Genomic DNA, 25750 nt, shown 5'->3' on the forward strand with positions numbered 1-25750 from the left:
GATTACTGTAACTGATTATGGTAAGAAATACTGTAAGTATTGAAATAAATACTTGAAATATTCAGTCTGCAGCATCAAGTGTTGTGCAGTGCTTGGTAAGGTTATAGTAGGCCTACATTATGTCTACATTCTCCTTATATCTCAAAACAAATCATGAATAATGTTGTGAGTTTCTCACTATTTTTTGTCACCTAAATTATCTCTCACATACAGTAAGAATGTCTGGCCAAAAATCTTTTTTTTTTTTTTTTTTTTACAAATGTGTTTTTTATTTATCACAGCAGTGTGAAACTGGCTGCAATAGTGTATGATCATTGATGACTGTGTTGGTTAAATGAAAACAAATAGCATTTTCACAAATATGTGTATATGTTTTGACTGAAGTGTGTATGTTTTGACTGAAGTGTGTCATTTTGCAAACAATCTAGGAATTTTGCTAATTGATTGTGGTGTTTGGATAATTGTGATTATATTTTGACAAAAATAACTCTGTTTTCAAAATCTCGTGTAAACAATTGAAAAAAACTGTAATGGTCTAGAATTTACTATGTTTGATCTGTCGTTCCATGGATATGGTATGAATTAATGACCCATAATACTGTTTTATTTCTTTTATTTATTTATCTTATGACATATAGTTAAATGAAAGTAGACTAATTGCACTGGTCAACTTTGGGCTGCTACATCATTCATTGAGTGAACCTGCAGAGCAGTTTTATTTTATCTGCACAAAAATGAATTTGGGACTAAAGTATTTAATTTTTCATTTTATTTATTTAACCTTTATTTTAGCAGGGAGTCCCATTGAGACCAAGGCCTCTTTTTCAAGGAAGGTAATACAAACATACAATACTACAAGCAATTTAAGAAGCAAACACATTCCTCAACAATGAGTTCCTCCATAAAAAAACTGGCTTAATCTATTGATGTAATAATATCATGGACAATAACTACCATGTAGTAGGATGTATAGGCTTATAATGATTAATTATTAAAATAGTATAAAACACTTTAGTTAAAAAGCATACAAAGTACACAGTATTCACTAATGACCTGATTCACAGATAAGATAATCACATGCAACTAGAGCTTTCGCATAAATGATCCATGTCAATGGCAGAGATGTGCTGAAAAGTTAAGCACACAACTGTGCACTGATCTCAAATCAGAGTACAGCCTACTGAAAAGTGAAAAGGCACAGGACCTAACTATGGCTTTTTGTCTCTGTAGGTGCTGTAGAAATCCACTCTTTTCACCCCTTGCTCAGCACCTATGGGCCAGAGACACACACAGGAAGTACAAACACATACAGGAAGTACAGAGGTTAAAACATTCAGAGATTTCAGACACAGCATCAAATAACAGTATTGGAGAGGAGTTATTTGAAACAGGAGGAAGAGGGGTTATTTGATTAAGGAAAGCTCAATTCATAGTTCACAGCTGCAATAGTCCACTGGCCCATTATACCATACTATAGCGAGTCTCATATCTCCAAAGGAGTGAACATATGTCATAACGGACCGGCAGACTATTGCAACTCTACCATATACACTATATATACAAAAGTATGTGGACACCCCTTCAAATTAGTGGATTCTGCTATTTCAGCCACACCTGTTACTGACAGGAGTATAAAATCGAGCACACAGCCTTGCAATCTCCATAGACAAACATTGGCAGTAGAATGGCCTTACTGAAGAGCTCAGTGACTTTCAACATGGCATAGGATGCCACCTTTCCAACAAGTCAGTTCGTCAAATTTCTGCCCTGCTAGAGCTACCCCAGTCAACTGTAAATGCTGTTATTGTGAAGTGGAAATGTCTAGGAGCAACATCGGCTCTGCCGCGAAGTGGTAGGCCACACAAGCTCACAGAACGGGACTGCCGAGTGCTGAAGAACGTAGCACATAAAAATCGTCTGTCCTCGGTTGCAACACTCACTACCGAGTTCCAAACTGCCTCTGGAAGCAACGTCAGCACAATAACTATTCATTGGGAGCTTCATGAAATGGGTTTCCATGGCCGAGCAGCCGCACACAAGCCTAAGATCACCAAGCACAATGCCAAGCGTTGGCTGGAGTGGTGTAAAGCTCGCCGCCATTGGACTCTGGAGCAGTGGAAACGTGTTCTCTGGAGTGATGAATCACGCTTCACCATCAGGCAGTCCGATGGGTGAATCTGGGTTTAGCGGATGCCAGGAGAACGCTACCTGCCCCAATGCATAGTGCCAACTGTAAAGTTTGGTGGAGGAGGGATAATGGTCTGGGGCTGTTTTTCATGGTTTCTAGCTAGGCCCCTTAATTCCAGTGAAGGGAAATCTTAATGCTACAGCATACATTTACATTCTAGACGATTCTGTGCTTCCAACTTTGTGGAAACATTTTGGGGAAGGCCCTTTCCTGTTTCAGCATGACAATGCTGAAACAGCATCGAACAACTTTGAGATGAATTGGAATGCAGACTGCGAGCCATACATAACCGCCCAACATCAGTGCCCAACCTCACTAATGCTCTTGTGGCAGAATGGAAGCAAGTCCCCGCAGCAATGTTCCAACATCTAGTGGAAAGTCTTCCCAGAGGAGTGGAGGCTGTTATAGCAACAAAGGGAGGTCTAACTCCATATTTATGCCCATGATTTTGAAATGAGATGGTCGACGAGCAGGTTTCCACATACTTTTGGTCATGTAGTGTATTTTAAGCTTGACCCAGGCAGTAGATTACCGTCATCACCTATGTAGCAGAGGAAGTTGAGGTGTTCATGGCACGTCCGGTCCCTCCAGAAGAAGCCCCCTCCACTGGCTAGCGCTCCACAGGGACTGGAGTGCTGCTTAGGGGCGGCCCATCTCTCCCAGTGGCTGAAGTCCATGTGGTCCCCGGTCATCCAGTACCACCTGTCTGCCATGAGGGACCTTAATATGAAGAGGATATTCAGTATCTCTGGAAGGACAATGGGAGTGGAATTCAAATATATATTGTTAGCCAACTTGTTTGTGCGTGTATCATTCACAATGAGGTATACCTGCGCAGGCCCAGCCACAGGTGTGGGGTGAGGGGGGGGACGCGACTGCCCCCCAGCAAATCCTCCACCTCCCTCTGCTCATCCTCACTACGCACACTAAGCAGGTCCCAGTAATGGTCTCTGCAGTAGAATAGAGCGTCAGACCAACACAGCCTCTTGATCACCACCGTCACATTCCTCCCTCTAATCAGGAAACTGCCAGAAGGAGGAGGAGAAGGATGGGTAGGAGGGGGAGTGGTGGACAAGGGAGTGGAGGTTGAAGAAGAGAGGGAAGAGGATGTTGGAGGAGTTGCTGCAGGGTTTTTGGAAGCACTGGTGGAGGGAGGAGGAGTGGAGGGGACAGGGCTGGTTGTGTCTGAAACAGAGAGAGTTCCCAGTGTCTCACTTCTGACATGGCACTGACTCCACATTGTCATTCCATTGATTCCACATGCAAGAACACTCACCTACAACAATCTTTACTTTATTAGATTCATGTGACAATGCACATTAATCCACCCCTCTGAAAATGTAGACAAAATGCTAATTTCCTATTTAAAAATAATGTAACCATCAAATAAACCTGTTTTTAACCCTCTAAGTCTTCACAACAAAGGATGTATATTGTTGTAACTATAAAGATGAACAGTGAAGACAGACATGGCGATTACCTGCACGAATGCCATAAACTTCCACTTCACACAGAATGAGAAACTTGTTCGGTCCAGGGATGACCACAGTGATGTAGCGACCCTCCGTCTCATTACACTGGAAGGTGTGGGTCTCTCCACCTAGGTTGTGGTAGATGACACCACATCTAAAAGATAGATAGAGAGAGACAGAGACAGAGGTGAGGGAGAGAGAGAGAGATGCAGACACCCAGTGTACATTACAGGAAAAGGTCCTATCTTATCACAGCCCACTCTATACTGTTTCTGTGGTGGTGGGGAGGGGCAATTGTGTCTAGTATGTCACCTGGAGTTGATGGTACCGTTGTTCTCCAGGGAGTTACCGATGTGGATCTCAGCACCATTCATCCGATAAGGACAGCAGTCTACTCTACTGGTGATGTTGACTGTGGTCACTCTGTGGACATCCAGCAGGTCTACGCTCCACCAGGGGCTGGCTTCATGAGCACTGTGGGAGCACTCTGGCATTTTTTTTCCATCAATGGCAAAATGTGCTGTGGGATAACCAGCATATTTTGATGACTCAGACGCCACTCCATTTGATGCCACGTTTTGAAGAGACACACCTTTTCAAATAACGAACAACACATTCAGAGGTATCAAAATTAAACATATAGTTTGGGCTGTTAAATGATTAAAACATTAAATTGAGTTAAGTGCATGATTTGCTGTGATTGATCATGATTAGTCGCAAATTCAGAATTTGTTTAAATTGAGCTGCAATTTAAGATTTTTTGTACAAAAAAGCATTACAAGAATATTCACATTTTGATTTTGTCCAAATTAACGGTTAGCAAAATCAGGTAAATTGATAAAGGAATTTTTTTTAAACCTCAATGTCAACTTGTTTTGGCATCACATTGTTGTTTTTAGCTGTATACAGTTGAAGTCGGAAGTTTACATACACTTAGGTTGGAGTCATTAAAACTCGATTTTCAACCACTCCACATATTTCTTGTTAACAAACTATCGTTTTGGCAAGTCGGTTAGGACATCTACTTTGTGCATGACACAAGTAATTTTTCCAAAAATTGTTTACAGACAGATTATTTCACTTATAATTCACTGTATCACAATTCCAGTGGGTCAGAAGTTTACATACACTCAGTTAACTGTGCCTTTAAACAGCTTGGAAAATTCCAGAAAATTATGTCATGGCTTTAGAAGCTTCTGATAGGCTAATTTACATAATTTGAGTCAATTGGAGGTGTACCTGTGGATGAATTTCAAGGCCTACCTTCAAACTCAGTGCCTCTTTGTTTGACATCATGGGAAAATCAAAAGAAATCAGCAAGACCTCAGAAAAAAAATTGTAGACCTCCACAAGTCTGGTTCATCCTTGGGAGCAATTTCCAAACGCCTGAAGGTACCACGTTAATCTGTACAAACAATAGTACGCAAGTATAAACACCATGGGACCACGCAGCCGTCATACCGCTCAGGAAGGAGAAGCGTTCTGTCTCCTAGAGATGCGAAGGACCTTGTGAAGATGCTGGAGGAAACAGGTACAAAAGTTTCTATATCCACAGTAAAACTAGTCCTATATCGACATAACCTGAAAGGCCGCTCAGCAAGGAAGAAGCCACTGCTCCAAAACCGCCATAAAAAAGACAGTCTACGGTTTGCAACTGCACATGGGGACAAAGATCATACTTTTTGGAGAAATGTCCAGTGGTCTGTTGAAACAAAAATAGAACTGTTTGGCCATAATGACCATCATTAAGTTTGGAGGAAAAAGACAAGCCGAAGAACACCATCCCAACCGTGAAGCACGGTGGTGGCAGCATCATGCTGTGGGGGTGCTTTGCTGCAGGAGGGACTGGTGCACTTCACAAAATAGATGGCATCATGAGGAAGGAAAATTATGTGGATTGATTTGAAGCAACATCTCAAGACATCAGTCAGGAAGTTAAAGCTTGGTCGCAAATGGGTCTTCCAAATGGACAATGACCCCAAGCATACTCCCAAAGTTGTGGCAAAATGGCTTAAGGACAACAAAGTCAAGGTATTGGAGTGGCCATCACAAAGCCCTGACCTCAATCCTATAGAAAATGTGTGGGCAGAACTGAAAAAGCGTGTGCGAGCAAGGAGGCCTACAAACCTGACTCAGTTACACCAGCTCTGTCAGGAGGAATGGGCCAAAATTCACCCAACTTATTGTGGGAAGCTTGTGGAAGGCTACCCGAAACGTTTGACCCAAGTTAAACAATTTAAAGGCAATGCTACCAAATACTAATTGAGTGTATGTAAACTTCTGACCCAATGGGAATGTGATGAAATAAATAAAAGCTGAAATAAATCATTCTCTCTACTATTATTCTAACATTTCACATTCTTAAAATAATGTGGTGATCCTAACTGACCTAAGACAGGGAATGTTTACTAGGATTAAATGTCAGGAATTGTGAAAAACTGAGTTTAAATGTATTTGGCTGAGGTGTATGTAAACTTCCGACTTCAATTGTATATTATGTATTTTGGAAGTTTTCAGTGTATTCTGAACACTTTAAGACAATGGGATTAATCACGATTAAAAAGTTAACTGAATAACTCTAACAGCAGTTTGTTGATTCATGTAAAAAAATAACTTACCTGTCTTGACACTGTGCAGTAGGAGAAGGAAGGTGACAGCTATAAAAGGTCAGTATGATTAATCATTATAGAATGGCTAGAGGTTTAGTGGTAGTCATAGTTTTGTTAGGGGTAATGGTTATAATTAACCACACAACAGTAGTATATCTGGATCAGGTAAAGGAGAAATAGTGGAGGTCAAGTCACTGTGAAAATAAATAGTTATGAGACCTACCAATCAAAATGTAGATAAATTGTCTCCACTCCATGGCTTTAATGTTCATGCGAGAGCAGAATTTAAATTAGCTATCTGAGAAATCAAAAGTATAGCTCAATTGTTACATGGATCACCTTTAACAGTAAATAAACAGAGAAGAGGTACACAATTGGTAACTAAACATTGAGTGAAAATAGAGAAAAGAAGAGTGTCAACAGAATAAAATAATTTTATCGATGTCAAGATTGAATACCTACGACTCTCTCCCAGACGTCCGGGTCTTTCTGCCTTGGGTTCCAATGTGTATGACTATTCACATTATGATATTATATGTTATCAATAATGTAAATCATTTACATTTTGCATATATTTGGTTTCCATAAAAAAAAAAATTTGTTCGATTTCCATGGAGAATATACTTCAATATTATATAATAACTGTAAAGAATAATATTTTATTTTATAAAAAGTTCAAACAATACATGAAGTGTTTAATGTCTGGGTTAAGTGCTTAGATGGTGCAGGGCAGATCTGATGTTTTTCTTTGTTTATTGACCAGTCTAATGGCTACAGTGAAAAATATTTCCTCCTGTTGGTCTTACAATGGGGGGCAGCAGAAGAGCCTTCCTAATGGCAGGAGTTCAGATGTGGGATTGAGGATATGGGTTCCATCACACAAGATTGCAAAGTATGGGCCTTCCTAAAAGTTTGCTGTCAGGCTTGTTTGACCTTGGAGCTGAGGTTCACAATACTTTGAATATCAATATTCAACCAAAGATCTTATCACTATAAGGGATTTGGGAAACAAAATGTGTCCTTATAAAGTGTACCTTGCCATGTCATGTAAAATGACACCACTGACCTTCTGGCTCCAGGGAGTGCATACCAAGGCAAAGTAGGTAATGACAAGGAAGCACTATTGAACTTTCCGTTTTCCATAGACTGTGCCTGTATATCTCTTGCAATTTGTGTAGATAAGAAACACAGCCCAGTAGTCAAATTATGTGTTATATAACAACTTGTCCTGATCAACCATTAACACATAACGTCATATCGTACCTGCCCTGGGCCTCTGGCTAACCATTAACAGTGGTGTAGAGTCAATATAGAGTGACCTCTCGACCTGAACCACTGTTGTGTCTGCAGGGGTGTGTTTATATTAGGAGGGATGGGGTGGGGCAGAGTGATTGAGGAGAGAGGTTGTGAGGGAAGGGGTGTATGTGGAGCTTATAATAAAGGGCTGGGGGGACATTGACATGAGGGTACATGAGGGGGTTAGGAGTGAGGGGGGCAGCCGCACACAAGCCTAAAATCACCATACGCAATGTGGAGTGATGAATCACGCTTCACCATCGGGCAGTCCGACGGACAAATCTGGGTTTGGCGGATGCCAGGAGAATGCTACCTGCCCCAATGCATAGTGCCAACTGTAAAGTTTGGTGGAGGAGTGTTATGATGATATTAGGAGGTCATTTCATAGTGTTGTGTGAACTGGGTTAAATTGTGAGAGAAGTGATTCTTGGTGCCACAGAGTCTGAGGCAGGAAATTCCAATATGTCTAGGGAGGATATTGGTGTTTATATTGGAATTATTGATGGATAGAACATCCTGCTTGGGGTACAGGGTCATGACATCGAAGAAGGGAGTGCCCATTGATGGTTGCCAGATGTGGTTGAAGAAACGTGTAACCTAGGGTATATAAACTGAGAGATTTCAGTGTGTGGTCAGTTCAGAATGACATGGGGAAAAGCTATCGCCATTTGTTATACGAATCCATGGGCCCGTGATCAAATAAATACTTTATATGAACTCCCCACATAAGTGTCTAAGTACATTCTTACATCCTCACTTATCAATACCAGAAACTCATCATAACAAGGAGGGATAATGGTCTGGGGCTGTTTTTCATGGTTTCTAGCTAGGCCCCTTAGTTCCAGTGAAGGGAAATTGTAATGCTACAGCATACAATTACATTCTAGACGATTTTGTGCTTCCAACTTTGTGGCAACAGTTTGGGGAAGGCCCTTTCCTGTTTCAGCATGACAATGCTCCCGTGCAGAAAGCGAGGTCCATACAGAAATGGTTTGTCAAGATCGGTGTGGAAGAACTTGACTGGCCTACACAGAGCCCTGACCTCACCCCATCGAATACCTTTGGGATAAATTGGAATGCCGACTGCGAACCATACGTAACCGCCCAACATCATTGCCCAACCTCACTAATGCTCTTTTGGCTGAATCAAAGCAAGTTGTGTGACCTCAACCTTTTAACCTCTCATGTATCTCATCACATACTTTAATGTGTATAGTCACACACTGACTGGGCCTGACACAGCAGAAAAATCCTATCTCATCTCTGTCACCCGTTGACTCATGTCTGAAGTTATTATGATACAAGGTCACCATAGGACTAAACCATTTTGTTCTTAGGTTACCAAAAAAGAGATTAGGAGAACATCAGTAGAATGGGACTGGGTAAGAGGCCATTTATTGCACAAATAAAACATCATAACAACATGTTATGAAATGTTCTCCTGGGATTTTACTGCCCACAAAATAAGGTATACAAGCTAAAATACAGTACAGCACTGATCAACAAATAAATACAAAATCTAACTAAGACTCACATTTTGTATTTTTCTACTTTTATACACGTCAAACAATGTTCCCTCTAAGCTGCGTGCAGGTGCGCAGTAGCTTGAGACTGCCCCGCAACTCCCCCAGGACTGCCTTGCAGAGCGCAGAAGAAATATCAGCCCACAGAGAGAAGCACGAGATTGAACTTCACTCAACTTTCTAGACTTTTCCCTGTTAGTTAACACTATCAATGTTTCCCTTTACTGTGGCAATTGTGATCGAATCAACGCAATATTAGCCACTTTCAATGCATCATACCGAAACAAAACGAACTATGCAAGAGATTTTGTTGTAGGCAGAATGCATCAGAGTAGGATTCTATTGGCATGACCAGTGTGGCATAGCCAATCAGAGCTGCAGTAGGCCTATATGCAAATAGACCATTGCCATATATGGATCTGTGCCATTCACTTTGAGCTGGACTGTGTTTACAGCTATGGTCATGAGTAGATGCACTTGTTTTGAGATCAAAGCTGCATGTAGCCAAGTGTGCCCATTTTGTTCACCTCCTTTGCTAGTTAGTGAGTTATTAGACCAGTTATAGATCATGTGTAATCAGCAATAGGGGAGTGATTGCCTCCTACAAGAGCACAAAACGTGTAAATTTCTAGAGGTCTTTGAAAAGATAGTCAGACAAAGAGCTTTTTTTTGTCTTAAAAGGGCAGTGTTGTAATTTGAGACAGGCTTCAATAAACTAAGTAGCCATGGGCAGAGGGTAGCATAATTTGTCTGATTCTCTGTAATAATGGTATGGGAATAATAATGCATTTTATTTTGTAAAGTGGTTTCTTGCATCAAACAACACAACAACATTCAGTCACCTCTTTGTCTGAAGGACAAGTGGATAAACAAGTTAATGTCAAACCCTGCATGTTTTTTTCAAAAGTCTCACAGAATGTACAGTGGGGGAAAAAAGTATTTAGTCAGCCACCAATTGTGCATGTTCTCCCACTTAAAAAGATGAGAGAGGCCTGTAATTTTCATCATAGGTACACGTCAACTATGACAGACAAAATGAGGAAAAAAAATCCAGAAAATCACATTGTAGGATTTGTAATGAATTTATTTGCAAATTATGGTGGAAAATAAGTATTTGGTCAATAACAAAAGTTTCTCAATACTTTGTTATATACCCTTTGTTGGCAATGACACAGGTGAAACGTTTTCTGTAAGTCTTCACAAGGTTTTCACACACTGTTGCTGGTATTTTGGCCCATTCCTCCATGCAGATCTCCTCTAGAGCAGTGATGTTTTGGGGCTGTCGCTGGGCAACACAGACTTTCAACTCCCTCCAAAGATTTTCTATGGGGTTGAGATCTGGAGACTGGCTAGGCCACTCCAGGACCTTGAAATGCTTCTTACGAAGCCACTCCTTCGTTGCCCGGGCGGTGTGTTTGGGATCATTGTCATGCTGAAAGACCCAGACACGTTTTATCTTCAATGCCCTTGCTGATGGAAGGAGGTTTTCACTCAAAATCTCACGATACATGGCCCCGTTCATTATTTCCTTTACACGGATCAGTCGTCCTGGTCCCTTTGCAGAAAAACAGCCCCAAAGCATGATCTTTCTACCCCCATGCTTCACAGTAGGTATGGTGTTCTTTGGATGCAACTCAGCATTCTTTGTCCTCCAAACACGACGAGTTGAGTTTTTACAAAAAAGTTCTATTTTGGTTTCATCTGACCATATGACATTCTCCCAATCCTCTTCTGGATCATCCAAATGCACTCTAGCAAACTTCAGACGGGCCTGGACATGTACTGGCTTAAGCAGGGGGACACGTCTGGCACTGCAGGATTTGAGTCCCTGGCGGCGTAGTGTGTTACTGATGGTAGGCTTTGTTACTTTGGTCCCAGCTCTCTGCAGGTCATTCACTACGTCCCCCCGTGTGGTTCTGGGATTTTTGCTCACCGTTCTTGTGATCATTTTGACCCCACGGGGTGAGATCTTGCGTGGAGCCCCAGATCGAGGGAGATTATCAGTGGTCTTGTATGTCTTCCCTTTCCTAATAATTGCTCCCACAGTTGATTTCTTCAAACCAAGCTGCTTACCTATTGCAGATTCAGTCTTCCCAGCCTGGTGCAGGTCTACAATTTTGTTTCTGGTGTCCTTTGACAGCTCTTTGGTCTTGGCCATAGTGGAGTTTGGAGTGTGACTGTTGTGGAAATGTGTCTTTTATACTGATAACAAGTTCAAACAGGTGCCATTAATACAGGTAACGAGTGGAGGACAGAGGAGCCTCTTAAAGAAGAAGTTACAGGTCTGTGAGAGCCAGAAATCTTGCTTGTTTGTAGGTGACCAAATACTTATTTTCCACCATAATTTGCAAATAAATTCATTAAAAATCCTACAATGTGATTTTCTGGAGAAAGAAAATCTCAATTTGTCTGTCATAGTTGACGTGTACCTATGATGAAAATTACAGGCCTCTCTCATCTTTTTAAGTGGGAGAACTTGCACAATTGGTGGCTGACTAAATACTTTTTTTCCCCACTGTAGGCCTACATTGAACACAACACATTGGCTGCTACTGTAGGCTGATTGATAGAACAGCTATTTTCACGTTAAAATGTTATGGTATTTTCTCCATTGTTTTTGATGGTAGGCCACTCTGGTAGGCCTACATTATGATCAAATAGCAACAGTAGCCTACTTGGCCACTGTTAAAACTGTAACTTAAAGCGGGTACAGCCTCAGTGTTCACAGTAAATGCGCACTGGAAGTTGCACAGAATTTTCACAACGTTCAAGTTTGCTAAATGCCCCCCCAAAATTAAGGGAACATTGATGTCAAATGATAGAATAAAAAACATACCCCTGATCTTTCTACAATTTGTTCAGGGTGATACTATATTTACATTGACATTTTAGTCATTTATTAGACGCTCTTGTCCAGAGTGACTTACAACCTGATACAAAAGACTGTGAATGTGTACAAATGATAGCTTGCTATGCTTGCTTGTTATATTGTTTGCTAAGTTCTACACAATTCCTGCCATACTTGCTCTAGCTATCTATTGGAAAGTTGGAAAGGGGCCCATCCCCCACGCCTTAAGGATGTGCTTTGTAAACCATATCAACCAATTAATCAATCAAACGATGATCATTGTCATGTCATGTTGACTCCTACTATTCTCCGGCCCATCTGGCTCTACAACTCATCATAATAATCACCTCATCAACCCATCTTACAGAAATACCATGGTACTAAAAAAGGAATATGAAAGCATTGAAGATTATTTTCAGAATAAATAACACTCAAATAAGTACATAGTCAACTCCATTGTCTTGGCTCCGGAAAACCATCCCAGTGGGAGTAGAGGAATGAAGTTATCCCTAGAAACTGATCTAAGGCCAGTGTTGCATCGCTTCCCTCAATGGTGAAGGTTAGTATTTGAGCAGGGTAAACTTCTAGATCTGGGCCAGAGGGAGAATTCCACCAGCAGCCCAGCAGCGTCTCTCGAGTCAGCGGTCAGGGGTTAGAGGTCAGGCGTCAAGGGCGGCACCAAAAATTGTAAATAGATGAGATGTCCCAGTCAGGCTGTTTACCATTGAACAAAAATGGTCAGTTTCAGTCTGCTTAAGGGGGTGGCTCTCCCATAGGCACCAATGCTGGGTCTGGTTTGCTTAGTTTATTGACTGTATATGAACCAGAAAAAAATAGCGAGTGGAATGTCTCACTTCCTCTTCCGTCACTCTGGTGGCCCCCTCAGTGATTCGTCGAAGAAGGACAGGGGGGCGTCTTGGCTGAGCAGGGGCATCCTCTCTCCAAGCACAGCGTCTCTGAAGTTTGGTCGTCTCCAGGCGTAGACCACGCTGTTCAGACAGCCCTGCAGCGACACCGTCACCGCCTGCAGAGACACAACGATGGAGTATAGTGGGACCCAACTCAAAAAATATATGTGATGATGTTGAATCAACGTGGAAAACTGATTGGATATGCAAAATGTAATTAACATAAGGGCATTTTTCTTTTTTTTCACCTAACTTTGAACCTAAATCCAATGACATGATTACATTTTTTTGTTGATTTCACTTTGAATTCACATTAGTTGACAACTCAACCAAATGTAAATCAAAACTAGACATTGAACTGACTGACATCTGTGCCCAGTGGGTAAGAATAAAGCATTATGGGTGCTTATCTTAGTGTCATTATTGATTTTACATCGCTAAAGATCGCTCTCTAGGGGAAAGGGCAATTAATTCTGGGTGATGGTGTCTTAGCAGGGCTATGTATGTCTGCAGTCAGCAGAGAGATAGTTGTATAGAAATACTGACCTGTATAACATAGAGGGGGAAGAGCTTCTCTTGAGGTATGTCTGGCATCACAGACAGGACAACCAGAAGAAGAGCTGGGGATAGGAGAAAATATCAGAGGTTGGCAATACACACATACAATGCGTATGTGTGTGTGTGTGTGTGTGTGTGTCAGAGGGGGCTGGTGGAAGGAGCTATATGTCACGCCCTGGCTCGGGGGACTCTCGTATGTTGAGCCAGGGTGTTAGTTTCTATGTTTTTGTTGTGGGTCTAGGTTACTTATTTCTATGTTGGTCTGAGTGACTCCCAATCAGAGGCAACGAGTGTCAGCTGGTTGTCTCTGATTGGGAGCCATATTTAAACAGTCGGGTTTTCATTCGTGTTTGTGGGTTTTTGTTTCGAGTCTGTTTATGGTAACCGTGAAATGTCACGTATCGTTCGTTGTTTTTGTTCGTGTTGCCTTCAGTGAGAATAAATATGTTTGCCTTCAACGCTGCGCATTGGTCCACTCTGTTAGACGATCTTGACAGAAAAACCCACCTCTACTGGACCAAGAAGCGAGTCGAGGAGCCATCGCCAGGGAAATCGCTGGCAGATCTCCGTGGCAGCTTCGACTGGGTCAAGCCCATTGAGGAGCTGAGTGACGAGGGTTGGAGACAGAAGAGCGAGAGGTGGGCGAGAACGATGGAGGCCTGGTCCACGGGGAGGAGAGACCCCCAGAAAATTTTTAGGGGGGGGCTCACGACGTCGGGGCAGCAGGAGGCCGCTATGGAGCGGTCCAGCGGGGTTGCAGAGGAGGCCGCCAGGTTACGGGGGCCACTGGTAGAAGAGGGGATGGAAGGTGTGGAGGCACGGCGAGAGGTACTGGGGTGTGTTGCCAGTCCGGTCCGGCCCGTTCCAGATCCCGGTGTAGGGCCAGTGGTGTGTGTCCCTAGTACGGTCCGGTCTGTTCCTGCTCCCCGCATCAAGTCTGTGGTGCGTCTCGTCAGCCCGGCTCTGCCCGTTCCTGCTCCCCGCACCAGATCTGTGGTGCGCGTCGCCAGCCCAGTCCGGCCCATTCCTGCTCCCCGCATCAAGTCTGTGGTGCGTCTCGTCAGCCCGGCTCTGCCCGTTCCTGCTCCCCGCACCAGGTCTGTGGTGCGCGTCGCCAGCCCAGTCCGGCCCATTCCTGCTCCCCGCATCAAGTCTGTGGTGCGTCTCGTCAGCCCGGCTCTGCCCGTTCCTGCTCCCCGCACCAGGTCTGTGGTGCGCGTCGCCAGCTCAGTCCGGCCCATTCCTGCTCCCCGCACCAAGCCTGTGGTGCGTCTCGTCAGCCCGGCTCTGCCCGTTCCTGCTCCCCGCTGCACCAGGTCTGTGGTGCGCGTCGCCAGCCCAGTCCGGCCCGGCCCATTCCTGCTCCCCGCACCAAGCCTGTGGTGCGTCTCGTCAGCCCGGCTCTGCCCGTTCCTGCTCTCCGCACCAGGTCTGTGGTGCGCGTCGCCAGCCCAGTCCGGCCCATTCCTGCTCCCAGCACCAAGTCTGTGGTGCGTTTCGTCAGCCCTGTCCGGCCCGCTCCTGCTCCCCATACCAAGCCAGTGGTGTGCGTCGTCAGTTCAGCACGGCCCGTGCCTGTTCCCCACACCAAGCCAGTGGTGTGCGTCGTCGGTCCGGCACGGCACGTGTCTGTTCCACTGGTGCCTGGTCCGGCGCCGGTCAGATGCGTTACACCGGAGCTAGAGCAATCCGCTCCACCGGTGTGCAGTCCAGCTCCGGTCAGCAGGACCAGACCGGACCGGGGGTACTTTGGGGGGTTAGAGGGCGAGTGGGGATCATGCCCGGAGCCGGATCCGCCGCCTAGGCGGAGTGCCCACCCGGTCCCTCCCCTGTTGTGTTTCGTTGGCGCGGTCGGAGTCCGCGACTTTGGGGGGGGGGGTACTGTCACGCCCTGGCTCGGGGGACTCTCGTATGTTGAGCCAGGGTGTTAGTTTCTATGTTTTTGTTGTGGGTCTAGGTTACTTATTTCTATGTTGGTCTGAGTGACTCCCAATCAGAGGCAACGAGTGTCAGCTGGTTGTCTCTGATTGGGAGCCATATTTAAACAGTCGGGTTTTCATTCGTGTTTGTGGGTTTTTGTTTCGAGTCTGTTTATGGTAACCGTGAACTGTCACGTATCGTTCGTTGTTTTTGTTCGTGTTGCCTTCAGTGAGAATAAATATGTTTGCCTTCAACGCTGCGCATTGGTCCACTCTATTAGACGATCTTGACACTATAGGAGGACGGGCTCATTGTAATGGCTGGAATGGAATCAATGGAACGGAGTAAAACACGTTGTTTCCATGTGTTATGTGTGTTTGTTACCATTCCATTGATTCTATTCCAGCCATCACAATGATCCCATCCTCTTATAGATCCTCCCACCAGCCTGGTGTGTTTGTGTGTGTGTGTGTTTGTTGGGATGACTTTGTGTACCTGGTGTCCAGCAGAAGATGATAACCACTATCATGTAGCGAACAGTGGAGAACACACCCCTCAGTCGTTTCCTGGAACGTGCGTCTCCCTCCACAGGAAATAGTCCCTCCTCGTACCTGCGATACAAGCTGCCCACCTTGTAGTAAACCACCTGTACAGGTACAGTACATCATCATCATTACTCATCATTTTCATGATCATCATTCTTCATTATATTGGCTGTAAACTACTTAAACTACTGTAAATGAACCCATGTTTATATGTTAACTATATTGCGTGTTGTATGCTAGACTAGTGAAGATTTATGGTACTTACCGTGCAGCACACCAACACTAGTATCACACTGAAGAAGAGGAAGCATCGCATGAACATGTCATGGATCTGTTCCTGGAAAACAAAACAAACAAGATCTCATTCAGTCATGTCCAGTCCTTTTATAAACACACAGATACAACACAGGTGGAACCCAGGTATTTACTCACTATATCTGAGCAGTGGTCCCTCCAGATATGTAGGAAGAGGATACAGCTAGGAAGAAACACAGAGAGATGTGAGATAAGGAAACCATTTTGTTCATACAATTGTTTTTGCTAGAGTATCTACCTTTTCTCTCATTAGTGTCATAAGCATTATGCAAATGATTAGGACAAATCTTGACAAAGACACACACACACACACCTGGTGCAGTATGTGCTAACTTCACTGTTGTTTGCCGTCCCGTGGCTGGCTGGTACCAAGTCCGCTGTGGTCAGGACTAAAGTCATAATGTACGCAAAGTACATCACCAATGGCGTAAACCTGAAGGGGCATCACACACACAAAAAGTTAGGGATATGTGTTGCTTTTAAGACACTACGCAGATCCGTTTGGTTTAAAGCAGGGACGTTTTTAGTTGGAAATTAAATTGTGACTCACCATACAAGTGTATATACAGGCAAAACCACCACCCTTCGTCTACACTGGGACTGGGGGGAGAGAGAGATATTTGATTTTAGAATGAATCAAACAGAGTCGAGGTGTGTGTGTGTGTGTGCACTTGGTGGAGGGTTGGGTCCTCACCTCTTCCTCTCTTGGTCTCTCCCGCCATCCCTCGATGGCATGCTTTGACTCCCAGGCATACACTATCACCAGCAGGAACGACACACAGTAAAACGTCTGGAACAGAGAACACACACACACACCATACACACACACAAACACACACACTGTTAAATGTATAGAAAAAAGCACACCGTAAAGTGTAAAGAACAGCAAGCGCACACAATTAAAGGTCTATAATAGAAAAGGACAAGCTGTAAAACTTTGCTTCTTCACACTCGGTCCCTATAAATGACACGGCATAATGTCATGCTCCATGACATAACACAGTATAGAACAGTTCATCCACCCCAAATGTACTGCGTGTTCTGTCTGACCTGCACATTCGTCTGCTGATATGTGAATGTAAAGTCTAAACTTTTAAAGTTGGATCACTCACGCTGTAGCACTCAAAGACATATATATACAGTATCTATGCCTTATCTATACCTTAGTCTAGAGGTGAGCACACAAGCGTTCTTGTCTTTTTATAAACCATATTTCAAGAAATTGTTTGGCTATTCACAGTTCTGTAGTGCGTCTCAAAGCTATAGAGTGTATTTAAAGGGGACCAAGTACAAAATTGAACTCTACTGTATCTATAAAATGTTCATTCTAAGATGAGGATTATTATAGTGCACTATCCCTACGAATAAGAACCACTGTAGGCTGGCTCACCAGTGACAGAGGCAGTAGGCGTTTACAGATTAACACACTGTGGGTGAAGCTGTCAGTCTCATTCATTACGTTGGTGAACATCAGGGTGGCTGCTGCCAACAGATCAGCTAGAGCCAGCTGGACCAGGGGCTGCACCTAGAGAGACACAGGCATTTGTGTGTTAGCAAAACTAAGAGAAAATGACAACAACATTGTACATCAATGGCCACAGAATATAGCCTGTCTAATGTGCTTGAGGTAAATGGGAATAGACTTGATATCATTCATAGCCGTGGTGTTTCAGCGTCTCTAAGACTGTGTCAAGGGTCACATTGGTCCCATCACCAAACTACTGACAGTGCTCTGGATGGGTTATTGTATGTATGGACATTCAGTGAATAGTTTGTACTGTTACTGTTTGTTATGAGGAGTTTCTCCAGTGTCAATTAATTCAGGATGCAAGAGAATAGTTAAACACTTAGATGGAGAGTTGATTCAAAGTATTTAATATTGCGGTACCGGGTTCACATAGCAAACGGCACGTGGGTGGCCCATTGCTATCTGAACTCACTGAACAAAGGAAATCTCTTAGCTTATATACTTGTTTGCAAGCTAATTCTATCCAACAGTTGCCAACCATTATTGAATGTCACTCCTCACCACATATAGGATCACCCTATATGGTATCGTGTTGCACCCTAGTCAGGATATTCCATCACGTACTCCTTCTAAGATTAGCAACAGTGGCCCCCCAGCTATCTTGGCCCGCATACCTTCTGGCACCCACCAGTGACAGAAATAAATACATGGAATGTCCTCATCCTCCAAATCCTTATGCAGCTCACAATATTTCAAACATTAACTAATCCTGTATAAAATACGTAATATCACTGTTTGTTCCCTGTTCTATAGTTCAGGTATTATTTTCCCTTTGTCCAACCAGCCCCTGTGACCCTACTAGAACGTGCCTCTCTGACTTTAGCTAGAGTTGATAGACCATGCAGTCCTATAGTTCTGCCTCAATGAGGGAGTATAGACACAGACAGACAGAGAGGGAGTAGCCGGGGCCATGTTCAGTAGGCCACAACGTTTTGGAACATAATGATTAGGTTCTGTAGAAAATGCATGCCTCTATTTGACATTTAGAGTAAGGAATCATGTCAGCTCTATTCATGACTATTCTATCTGCAATGTTCAGGTAGTTACATATTAATGAGAGTGAGCCTGGTAAACAGATATTTAGCCAAGACACCTTCTTGGAAATCATTTTTACATTAACTAAGTTGCATTAGCACACTCACACACACACACACACACAGGTACACATACGCACACACACACACACGCACGAACACACACACACACAATCAAACATTTTCTTCTCATCCACCTACCTGTTCTTGTAAGTGCCTCCTCCTTGCGATGGAAACAACCAGCACTGAAAAACTCCCAATCAAACTGTAAGCAGAAAGTAAAATACCTCAATACTGATAGTATAAAATTATAGCACCATTACATAACATTCAATCATGTCATTCAGCATGTTCACAAAGGTTGTGATGGAAAATGAATACAATCAAATTGAAACAGAAACCCATGGAATACAATAAAGAAATATAAAATCCAAGATCAAATGTAATGTACAGTACCAGTCAAAGGTTTGGACACACCTACTCATTCAAGGGTTTTTCTTTATTTTTACTATTTTCTACATTGTAGAATAATAGTGAATACATCAAAACTATGAAATAACACATATGGAATCATGTAGTAAACAAAAAAGTGTTCAACAAATTAAGATATATTTGAGATTTGAGATTCTTCAAAGTAGCCACCCTTTGCCTTGATGACAGCTTTGCACACTCTTGGCATTCTCTCAACCAGCTTCATTTCAGTTAACAGGTGTGCATTCTTAAAAGTTAATTTGTCGAATTTCTTTCCTTCTTAATGCGTTAGACATAGAAACACAGTGCTTTATATTTTTCTATGGGCTGAGGTTATGAAGAGTTAGGTGTCACGCCCTGGCTCTGGGGACTCTAGTATGTTGAGCCAGGGTGTGAGTTTTCATTTGTTTATGTTCTAGTTGTTGTATATCTATGTTGGCCAGGGTGGCTCCCAATCAGAGACGGCTGTAGCTCGTTGTCTCTGATTGGGAGTCATACTTAGGTAGCCGTTAGGCATTCATTATTTGTGGTTTCTTGTTCCGTGTTGGTTTGTTTATGTAACCAGGGACGTCACGTTTCGTTTTGTTGTTTTGATCGTGTGATCATTCTAATAAATAAAATGTTCGCATTCAACGCTGCGCCTTGGTCCTCCTCTATGAATGACGATCGTGACAGAAGAAACCACCAAGATGTGACCAAGCAGCGTGTCCAGGAGCCATCGCCAGGGAGATCCCTAACAGATCTCCTTCGCCTCCTCGACTGGGTCAAGCCGAGTGAGGAAGAGAAGGGCTTGACATTGTGGCAGAAGGGCGAAAGGCTGGCGAGGGACATGGAGACCTGGTCCACGTGTAGGGGAGACGCCCAGAATTTTTTTAGGGGGGGGCTAACGCCGTGGACGACGGGCCAGCAGGAGACCGCGGCAGAGCGGCCCAGCGGATTGGCAGAGGCCGCCAGGTTACGGGGGCCACTGGTCGAAGAGGGGGTGGAAGATGTAGAGGCACGGCGAGAGGTACTGGCGTGTGTTGCCAGTCCGGTCCGGCCTGTTCCTGATCCCCACGTAGGGCCAGTGGTGTGTGTTCCCAGTACGGTCCGGCCTGTTCCTGCCACTCGCACCAAGTCTACGGTGCGCATCGCCAGCTCGGCCCGGCCCATTCCTGCTCCCCACACCAAGTCTGTGGTGCGTTTCGTCAGCCCTGTCCGGCCCGTTCCTGCTCCCCGCACCAAGTCAGTGGTGCGCGTCGTCAGCCCGGCACGGCCCGTTCCTGCTCCCCGCACCAAGTCAGTGGTGCGCTTCGTCAGCCCGGCACGGCCCGCTCCTGCTCCCCGCACCAAGTCAGTGGTGCGTTTCGTCAGCCCGGCTCGGCCCGCTCCTGCTCCCCACACCAAGTCAGTGGTGCGCGTCGTCAGCCCGGCACGGCCCGTTCCTGCTCCCCGCACCAAGTCAGTGGTGCGCGTCGTCAGCCCGGCACGGCCCGTTCCTGCTCCCCGCACCAAGTCAGTGGTGCGCTTCGTCAGCCCGGTCCGGCCCGCTCCTGCTCCCCGCACCAAGTCAGTGGTGCGTTTCGTCATCCCGGCTCGGCCCGCTCCTGCTCCCCACACCAAGCCAGTGGTGTGCGTCGTCAGTCCGGCACGGCCCGTGCCTGTTCCACCGGTGGCGGGTCCGGCACCGGTCAGGTGCTGCGTCACGCCGGAGCTAGAGCAATCCGCTCCACCAGTGTTCAGTTCAGCTCTGGTCAGCAGGGCCAGACCGGACCAGGGGTACTTTGGGGGGTTAGAGAAGGAGTGGGGGTCATGTCCGGAGCCGGATCCGCCGCCGAGGCGGAGTGCCCACCCGGTCCCTCCCCTGTTGTATTTGGTTGGCGCGGTCGGAGTCCGCGCCTTTAGGGGGGGGTACTGTCACGCCCTGGCTCTGGGGACTCTAGTATGTTGAGCCAGGGTGTGAGTTTTCATTTGTTTATGTTCTAGTTGTTGTATATCTATGTTGGCCAGGGTGGCTCCCAATCAGAGACGGCTGTAGCTCGTTGTCTCTGATTGGGAGTCATACTTAGGTAGCCGTTAGGCATTCATTATTTGTGGATTCTTGTTCCGTGTTGGTTTGTTTATGTAACCAGGGACGTCACGTTTCGTTTTGTTGTTTTGATCGTGTGATCATTCTAATAAATAAAATGTTCGCATTCAACGCTGCGCCTTGGTCCTCCTCTATGAATGACGATCGTGACATTAGGATACATTCAGCATTGCGTTAGTCACATGCATGTTAGGTTGCTCAACTGGTCTGACTGGCAACACTGAAGAAATATGAATCTGAAAAGATGGAAGGCCAACTGTCTTATTATGACTTGACACGCATGAAGTCATCTTCTCAGTGGTGTAGCTTGCTAGACTACATTTTCAACAACAACAACAAACTAAAATATGTTCTAGACTAGCCCCTATAAATTGGTTTGATTTGGTTTGATTTGTGGTCCTCTGTAGCTCAATTGGTAGAGCATGGCGCTTGTAACGCCAGGGTAGTGGGTTCGATCCCCGGGACCACCCATACGTAAAAATGTATGCACACATGACTGTAAGTCGCTTTGGATAAAAGCGTCTGCTAAATGGCATATTATATTATTTTATTATTATTTGAAAACACATTGGTAAAGATATTTGCACAACACTTAAGAGCAGATAAATGTAGAAACAGTTACACCTACAGTGAGGGAAAAAAGTATTTGATCCCCTGCTGATGTTGTACGTTTGCCCACTGACAAAGAAATCATCAGTCTATAATTTGAATGGTAGGTTTATTTGAACAGTGAGAGACAGAATAACAAAAAAAAAATCCAGAAAAACGCATGTCAAAAATGTTATAAATTGATTTGCATTTTAATGAGGGAAATAGGTATTTTACCCCCTCTCAATCAGAAAGATTTCTGGCTCCCAGGTGTCTTTTATACAGGTAACGAGCTGAGATTAGGAGCACACTCTTAAAGGGAGTGCTCCTAATCTCAGCTTGTTACCTGTATAAAAGACACCTGTCCACAGAAGCAATCAATCAATCAGATTCCAAACTCTCCACCATGGCCAAGACTAAAGAGCTCTCCAAGGATGTCAGGGACAAGATTGTAGACCTACACAAGGCTGGAATGGGCTACAAGGCCATCGCCAAGCAGCCCGGTGAGAAGGTGACAACAGTTGGTGCGATTATTCGCAAATGGAAGAAACACAAAATAACTGTCAATCTCCCTCGGCCTGGGGCTCCATGCAAGATCTCACCTCGTGGAGTTGCAATGATCATGAGAACGGTGAGGAATCAGCCCAGAACTACACGGGAGGATCTTGTCAATGATCTCAAGGCAGCTGGGACCATAGTCACCAAGAAAACAATTGGTAACACACTAAGCCGTGAAGGACTGAAATCCTGCAGCGCCCGCAAGGTCACCCTGCTCAAGAAAGCACATATACATGTCCGTCTGAAGTTTGCCAATGAACATCTGAATGATTCAGTGGAGAACTGGGTGAAAGTGTTGTGGTCAGATGAGACCAAAATGGAGCTCTTTGGCATCAACTCAACTCGCCGTGTTTGGAGGAGGAGGAATGCTGCCTTTTACCCTAAGAACACCATCCCCACCGTCAAACATGGAGGTGGAAACATTATGCTTTGGGGGTGTTTTTCTGCTAAGGGGACAGGACAACTTCACCGCATCAAAGGGACGATGGACGGAGCCATGTACCGTCAAATCTTGGGTGAGAACCTCCTTCCCTCAGCCAGGGCATTGAAAATGGGTCGTGGATGGGTATTCCAGCATGACAATGACCCAAAACACACGGCCAATGCAACAAAGGAGTGGCTCAAGAATAAGCACATTAAGGTCCTGGAGTGGTCTAGCCAGTCTCCAGACCTTCATCCCATAGAAAATCTGTTGAGGGAGCTAAAGGTTCGAGTTGCGAAACGTCAGCCTCGAAACCTTAATGACTTGGAGGAGATCTGCAAAGAGGAGTGGGACAAAATCCCTCCTGAGATGTGTGCAAACCTGGTGGCCAACTACAAGAAACGTCTGACCTCTGTGATTGCCAACAAGGGTTTTGCCACCAGGTACTAAGTCATGTTTTGCAGAGGGGTCAAATACTTATTTCCCTCATTAAAATGCAAATCAATTTATAAAATTTTTGACATGCGTTTTTCTGGATTTGTTTGTTGTTATTCTGTCTCTCACTGTTCAAATAAACCTACCATTAAAATTATAGACTGATGATTTCTTTGTCAGTCGGCAAACGCACAGAATCAGCAGGGGATCAAATACTTTTTTCCCTCACTGTAAATGTCCTTAAATTCTAGCCAACATGAATGCAATACTTTACTTCCATGTGACACAGATAGCCAACGGTGTGGGAAGTCAGATGTGCTTACCTTAAAGACAGAGATACCAGGTACACAGTCGAGAGACCAGTGATCTAAATAAAGGAAAAAATTCAAATAAATTCAAAAGTGTGTTAAAATAGCCTACTATATAAAACAGACTGACCCTGGGCCTATAGCTCCATTGCAGTTCTGTATGGTTTAGGATATACACATCAATTTACTTGCACTAATCAGTGAAAAAATATTTCTTACCTGGTCGTTACTTAAAGTTCCATTCAAAGGATCCATAGTGAATGAGCTGCACAATTACCACCTAGGCAAAGTTATTCAAAGCGCACCTGTCCTTAGCCTGAAATTAAGAAAGCGTTATCCATGTGGTCCACTGCCAAAAATATATGATCATTTCCATAAATCTGAGTGGGTTATTAACAGACGGCCCCGCCCATGGCACATAGACATCTGCACCTTGGACCTGTCTGTCACGTGTCCACTTACCTGCACAATGAAAGGCATGGGACACGTGTAGGAATGTCCCCTCGGAAATGCCGTGCATGTCTTTCTTTTGCCTGTCAATGAACCACGACTCATACAGGTTTGGACATTTTTAGAAAAGGCCAGAGAAGGAAATGCATCCTTGCATAACCTGGAGATTCCAGAATATGGGGCCATAGAGTTATTTATTTTTGGGACACACAAATACAGTGGAGAAATACTAAAATGCAGTAAAAACATTGTTTACTCTAAATACCTGGTTAACACGTTTCTCTGTGATAGTAGGCTATGATAGTAGGCTAGCTGCCCTAGGTATATGTTGCACCCTCTGTAACCACTGTGATTATTATTTGACCATGCTGGTCATCTATGAATATTTGAACATCTTGAACGATCTGGCCTTAATGGCCATGTACTCTTATAATCTCCACCAGCACAGCAAGAAGAGGACTGGCCACCCCTCAGAGCCTGGTTCCTCTCTAGGTTTCTTCCTAGGTTCCTGCCTTTCTAGGGAGTTTTTCCTAGCCACTGTGCTTCCACATCTGCATTGCTTGCTCTTGTTTTAGGCTGGGTATCTGTATAAGCACTTTGTGACAACTGCTGATGTAAAAAGGGCTCTATAAAATATATGTGATTGATTGATTAGGGCAGCACACTCCTAATAACACAGAAGTCTCAAGTTTTGCTCATCAATTGCACAGAACATTCTCAGTTAGTCAGGTGTGCTCTACATCTGTTGTGTGTGTGTGTGTGTGTGTGTGTGTGTGTGTGTGTGTGTGTTCGCGTAGTCCATGCGTGTTTATATTTCAAACAATAGCCATAATGTGTGACATTGGTCACTGCCCGTTGCAGAAACAAACACATGACATACCTCACACTTCAGAATTTAATGACATGCATGATGAGGAGGATGAAAAAATGTATGCTACCCTCTGAAGTTAAATTGTGCTGTCAGATGCTATGATGCGCTGAGAAATACCAAAGATTACTTACAGTTGAAGTCGGAAGTTTACATACACTTAGGTTGGAGTCATTAAAACTCGTTTTTCAACCACTACACAAATGTATTGTTAACAAACTATACATTTACATTACATTTTAGTCATTTAGCAGACGCTCTTATCCAGAGCGACTTACAGGAGCAATTAGGGTTAAGTGCCTTGCTCAAGGGCACATTTACGTCATTTAGCAGACGCTATTATCCAGAGCGACTCACAAATTGGTGCATTCACCCTATAGCCAGTGGGATAACCACTTTACAATTTTTTTGGGGGGGGGGGGGGGGGGGGGGGGGGTAGGAGGATTACTTTATCCTATCCCAGGTATTCCTTAAAGAGGTGGGGTTTCAAATGTCTCCGGAAGGTGGTGAGTGACTCTGCTGTCCTGGCGTCGTGAGGGAGCTTGTTCCACCATTGGGGTGCCAGAGCAGCGAACAGTTTTGACTGGGCTGAGCGGGAACTATGCTTCCGCAGAGGAAGGGGAGCCAGCAGGCCAGAGGTGGATGAACGCAATGCCCTCGTTTGGGTGTAGGGACTGATCAGAGCCCGAAGGTACAGAGGTGCCGTTCCCCTCACTGCTCCATAGGCAAGCACCATGGTCTTGTAACGGATGCGAGCTTCAACTGGAAGCCAGTGTAGTGTGCGGAGGAGGGGGGTGACGTTAGAGAACTTGGGAAGGTTGAACACCAGACGGGCTGCG

The 25750-nt window shown here is 44.5% G+C and overlaps 2 protein-coding genes across 2 annotated transcripts; both read right to left on the minus strand.

Annotated features, from left to right (window-relative positions):
* Positions 1 to 1208: 1208 nt before the first annotated feature.
* Positions 1209 to 7414, minus strand: LOC311137504 (uncharacterized protein; the record flags this gene model as incomplete). The annotated part of the gene is made up of 7 exons (XM_084172034.1): positions 7336 to 7414; positions 6279 to 6317; positions 3973 to 4252; positions 3669 to 3814; positions 3019 to 3373; positions 2721 to 2908; positions 1209 to 1270 (listed from the first exon to the last, which is right to left on the minus strand). The coding sequence occupies exons 1-7, from the start codon at positions 7355 to 7357 to the stop codon at positions 1209 to 1211; spliced, it is 1092 nt and encodes a 363-aa protein (XP_084028160.1). The 5' UTR covers positions 7358 to 7414.
* A 5387-nt stretch (positions 7415 to 12801) lies between these two features.
* LOC311136789 (transmembrane protein 116) lies at positions 12802 to 23848 on the minus strand (the record flags this gene model as incomplete). The annotated part of the gene is made up of 12 exons (XM_084171067.1): positions 12802 to 12960; positions 13391 to 13464; positions 15818 to 15968; positions 16133 to 16204; positions 16300 to 16345; positions 16496 to 16615; positions 16733 to 16782; positions 16877 to 16972; positions 17573 to 17707; positions 18946 to 19009; positions 23609 to 23652; positions 23813 to 23848. 12 exons carry the CDS (start codon positions 23846 to 23848, stop codon positions 12802 to 12804), a joined length of 1047 nt encoding a protein of 348 aa, XP_084027193.1.
* Positions 23849 to 25750: the final 1902 nt, after the last annotated feature.

Source organism: Coregonus lavaretus (assembly GCF_964263955.1).
Source record: "Coregonus lavaretus genome assembly, chromosome: 11".
Taxonomy (NCBI): Eukaryota; Metazoa; Chordata; class Actinopteri; order Salmoniformes; family Salmonidae; genus Coregonus; species Coregonus lavaretus.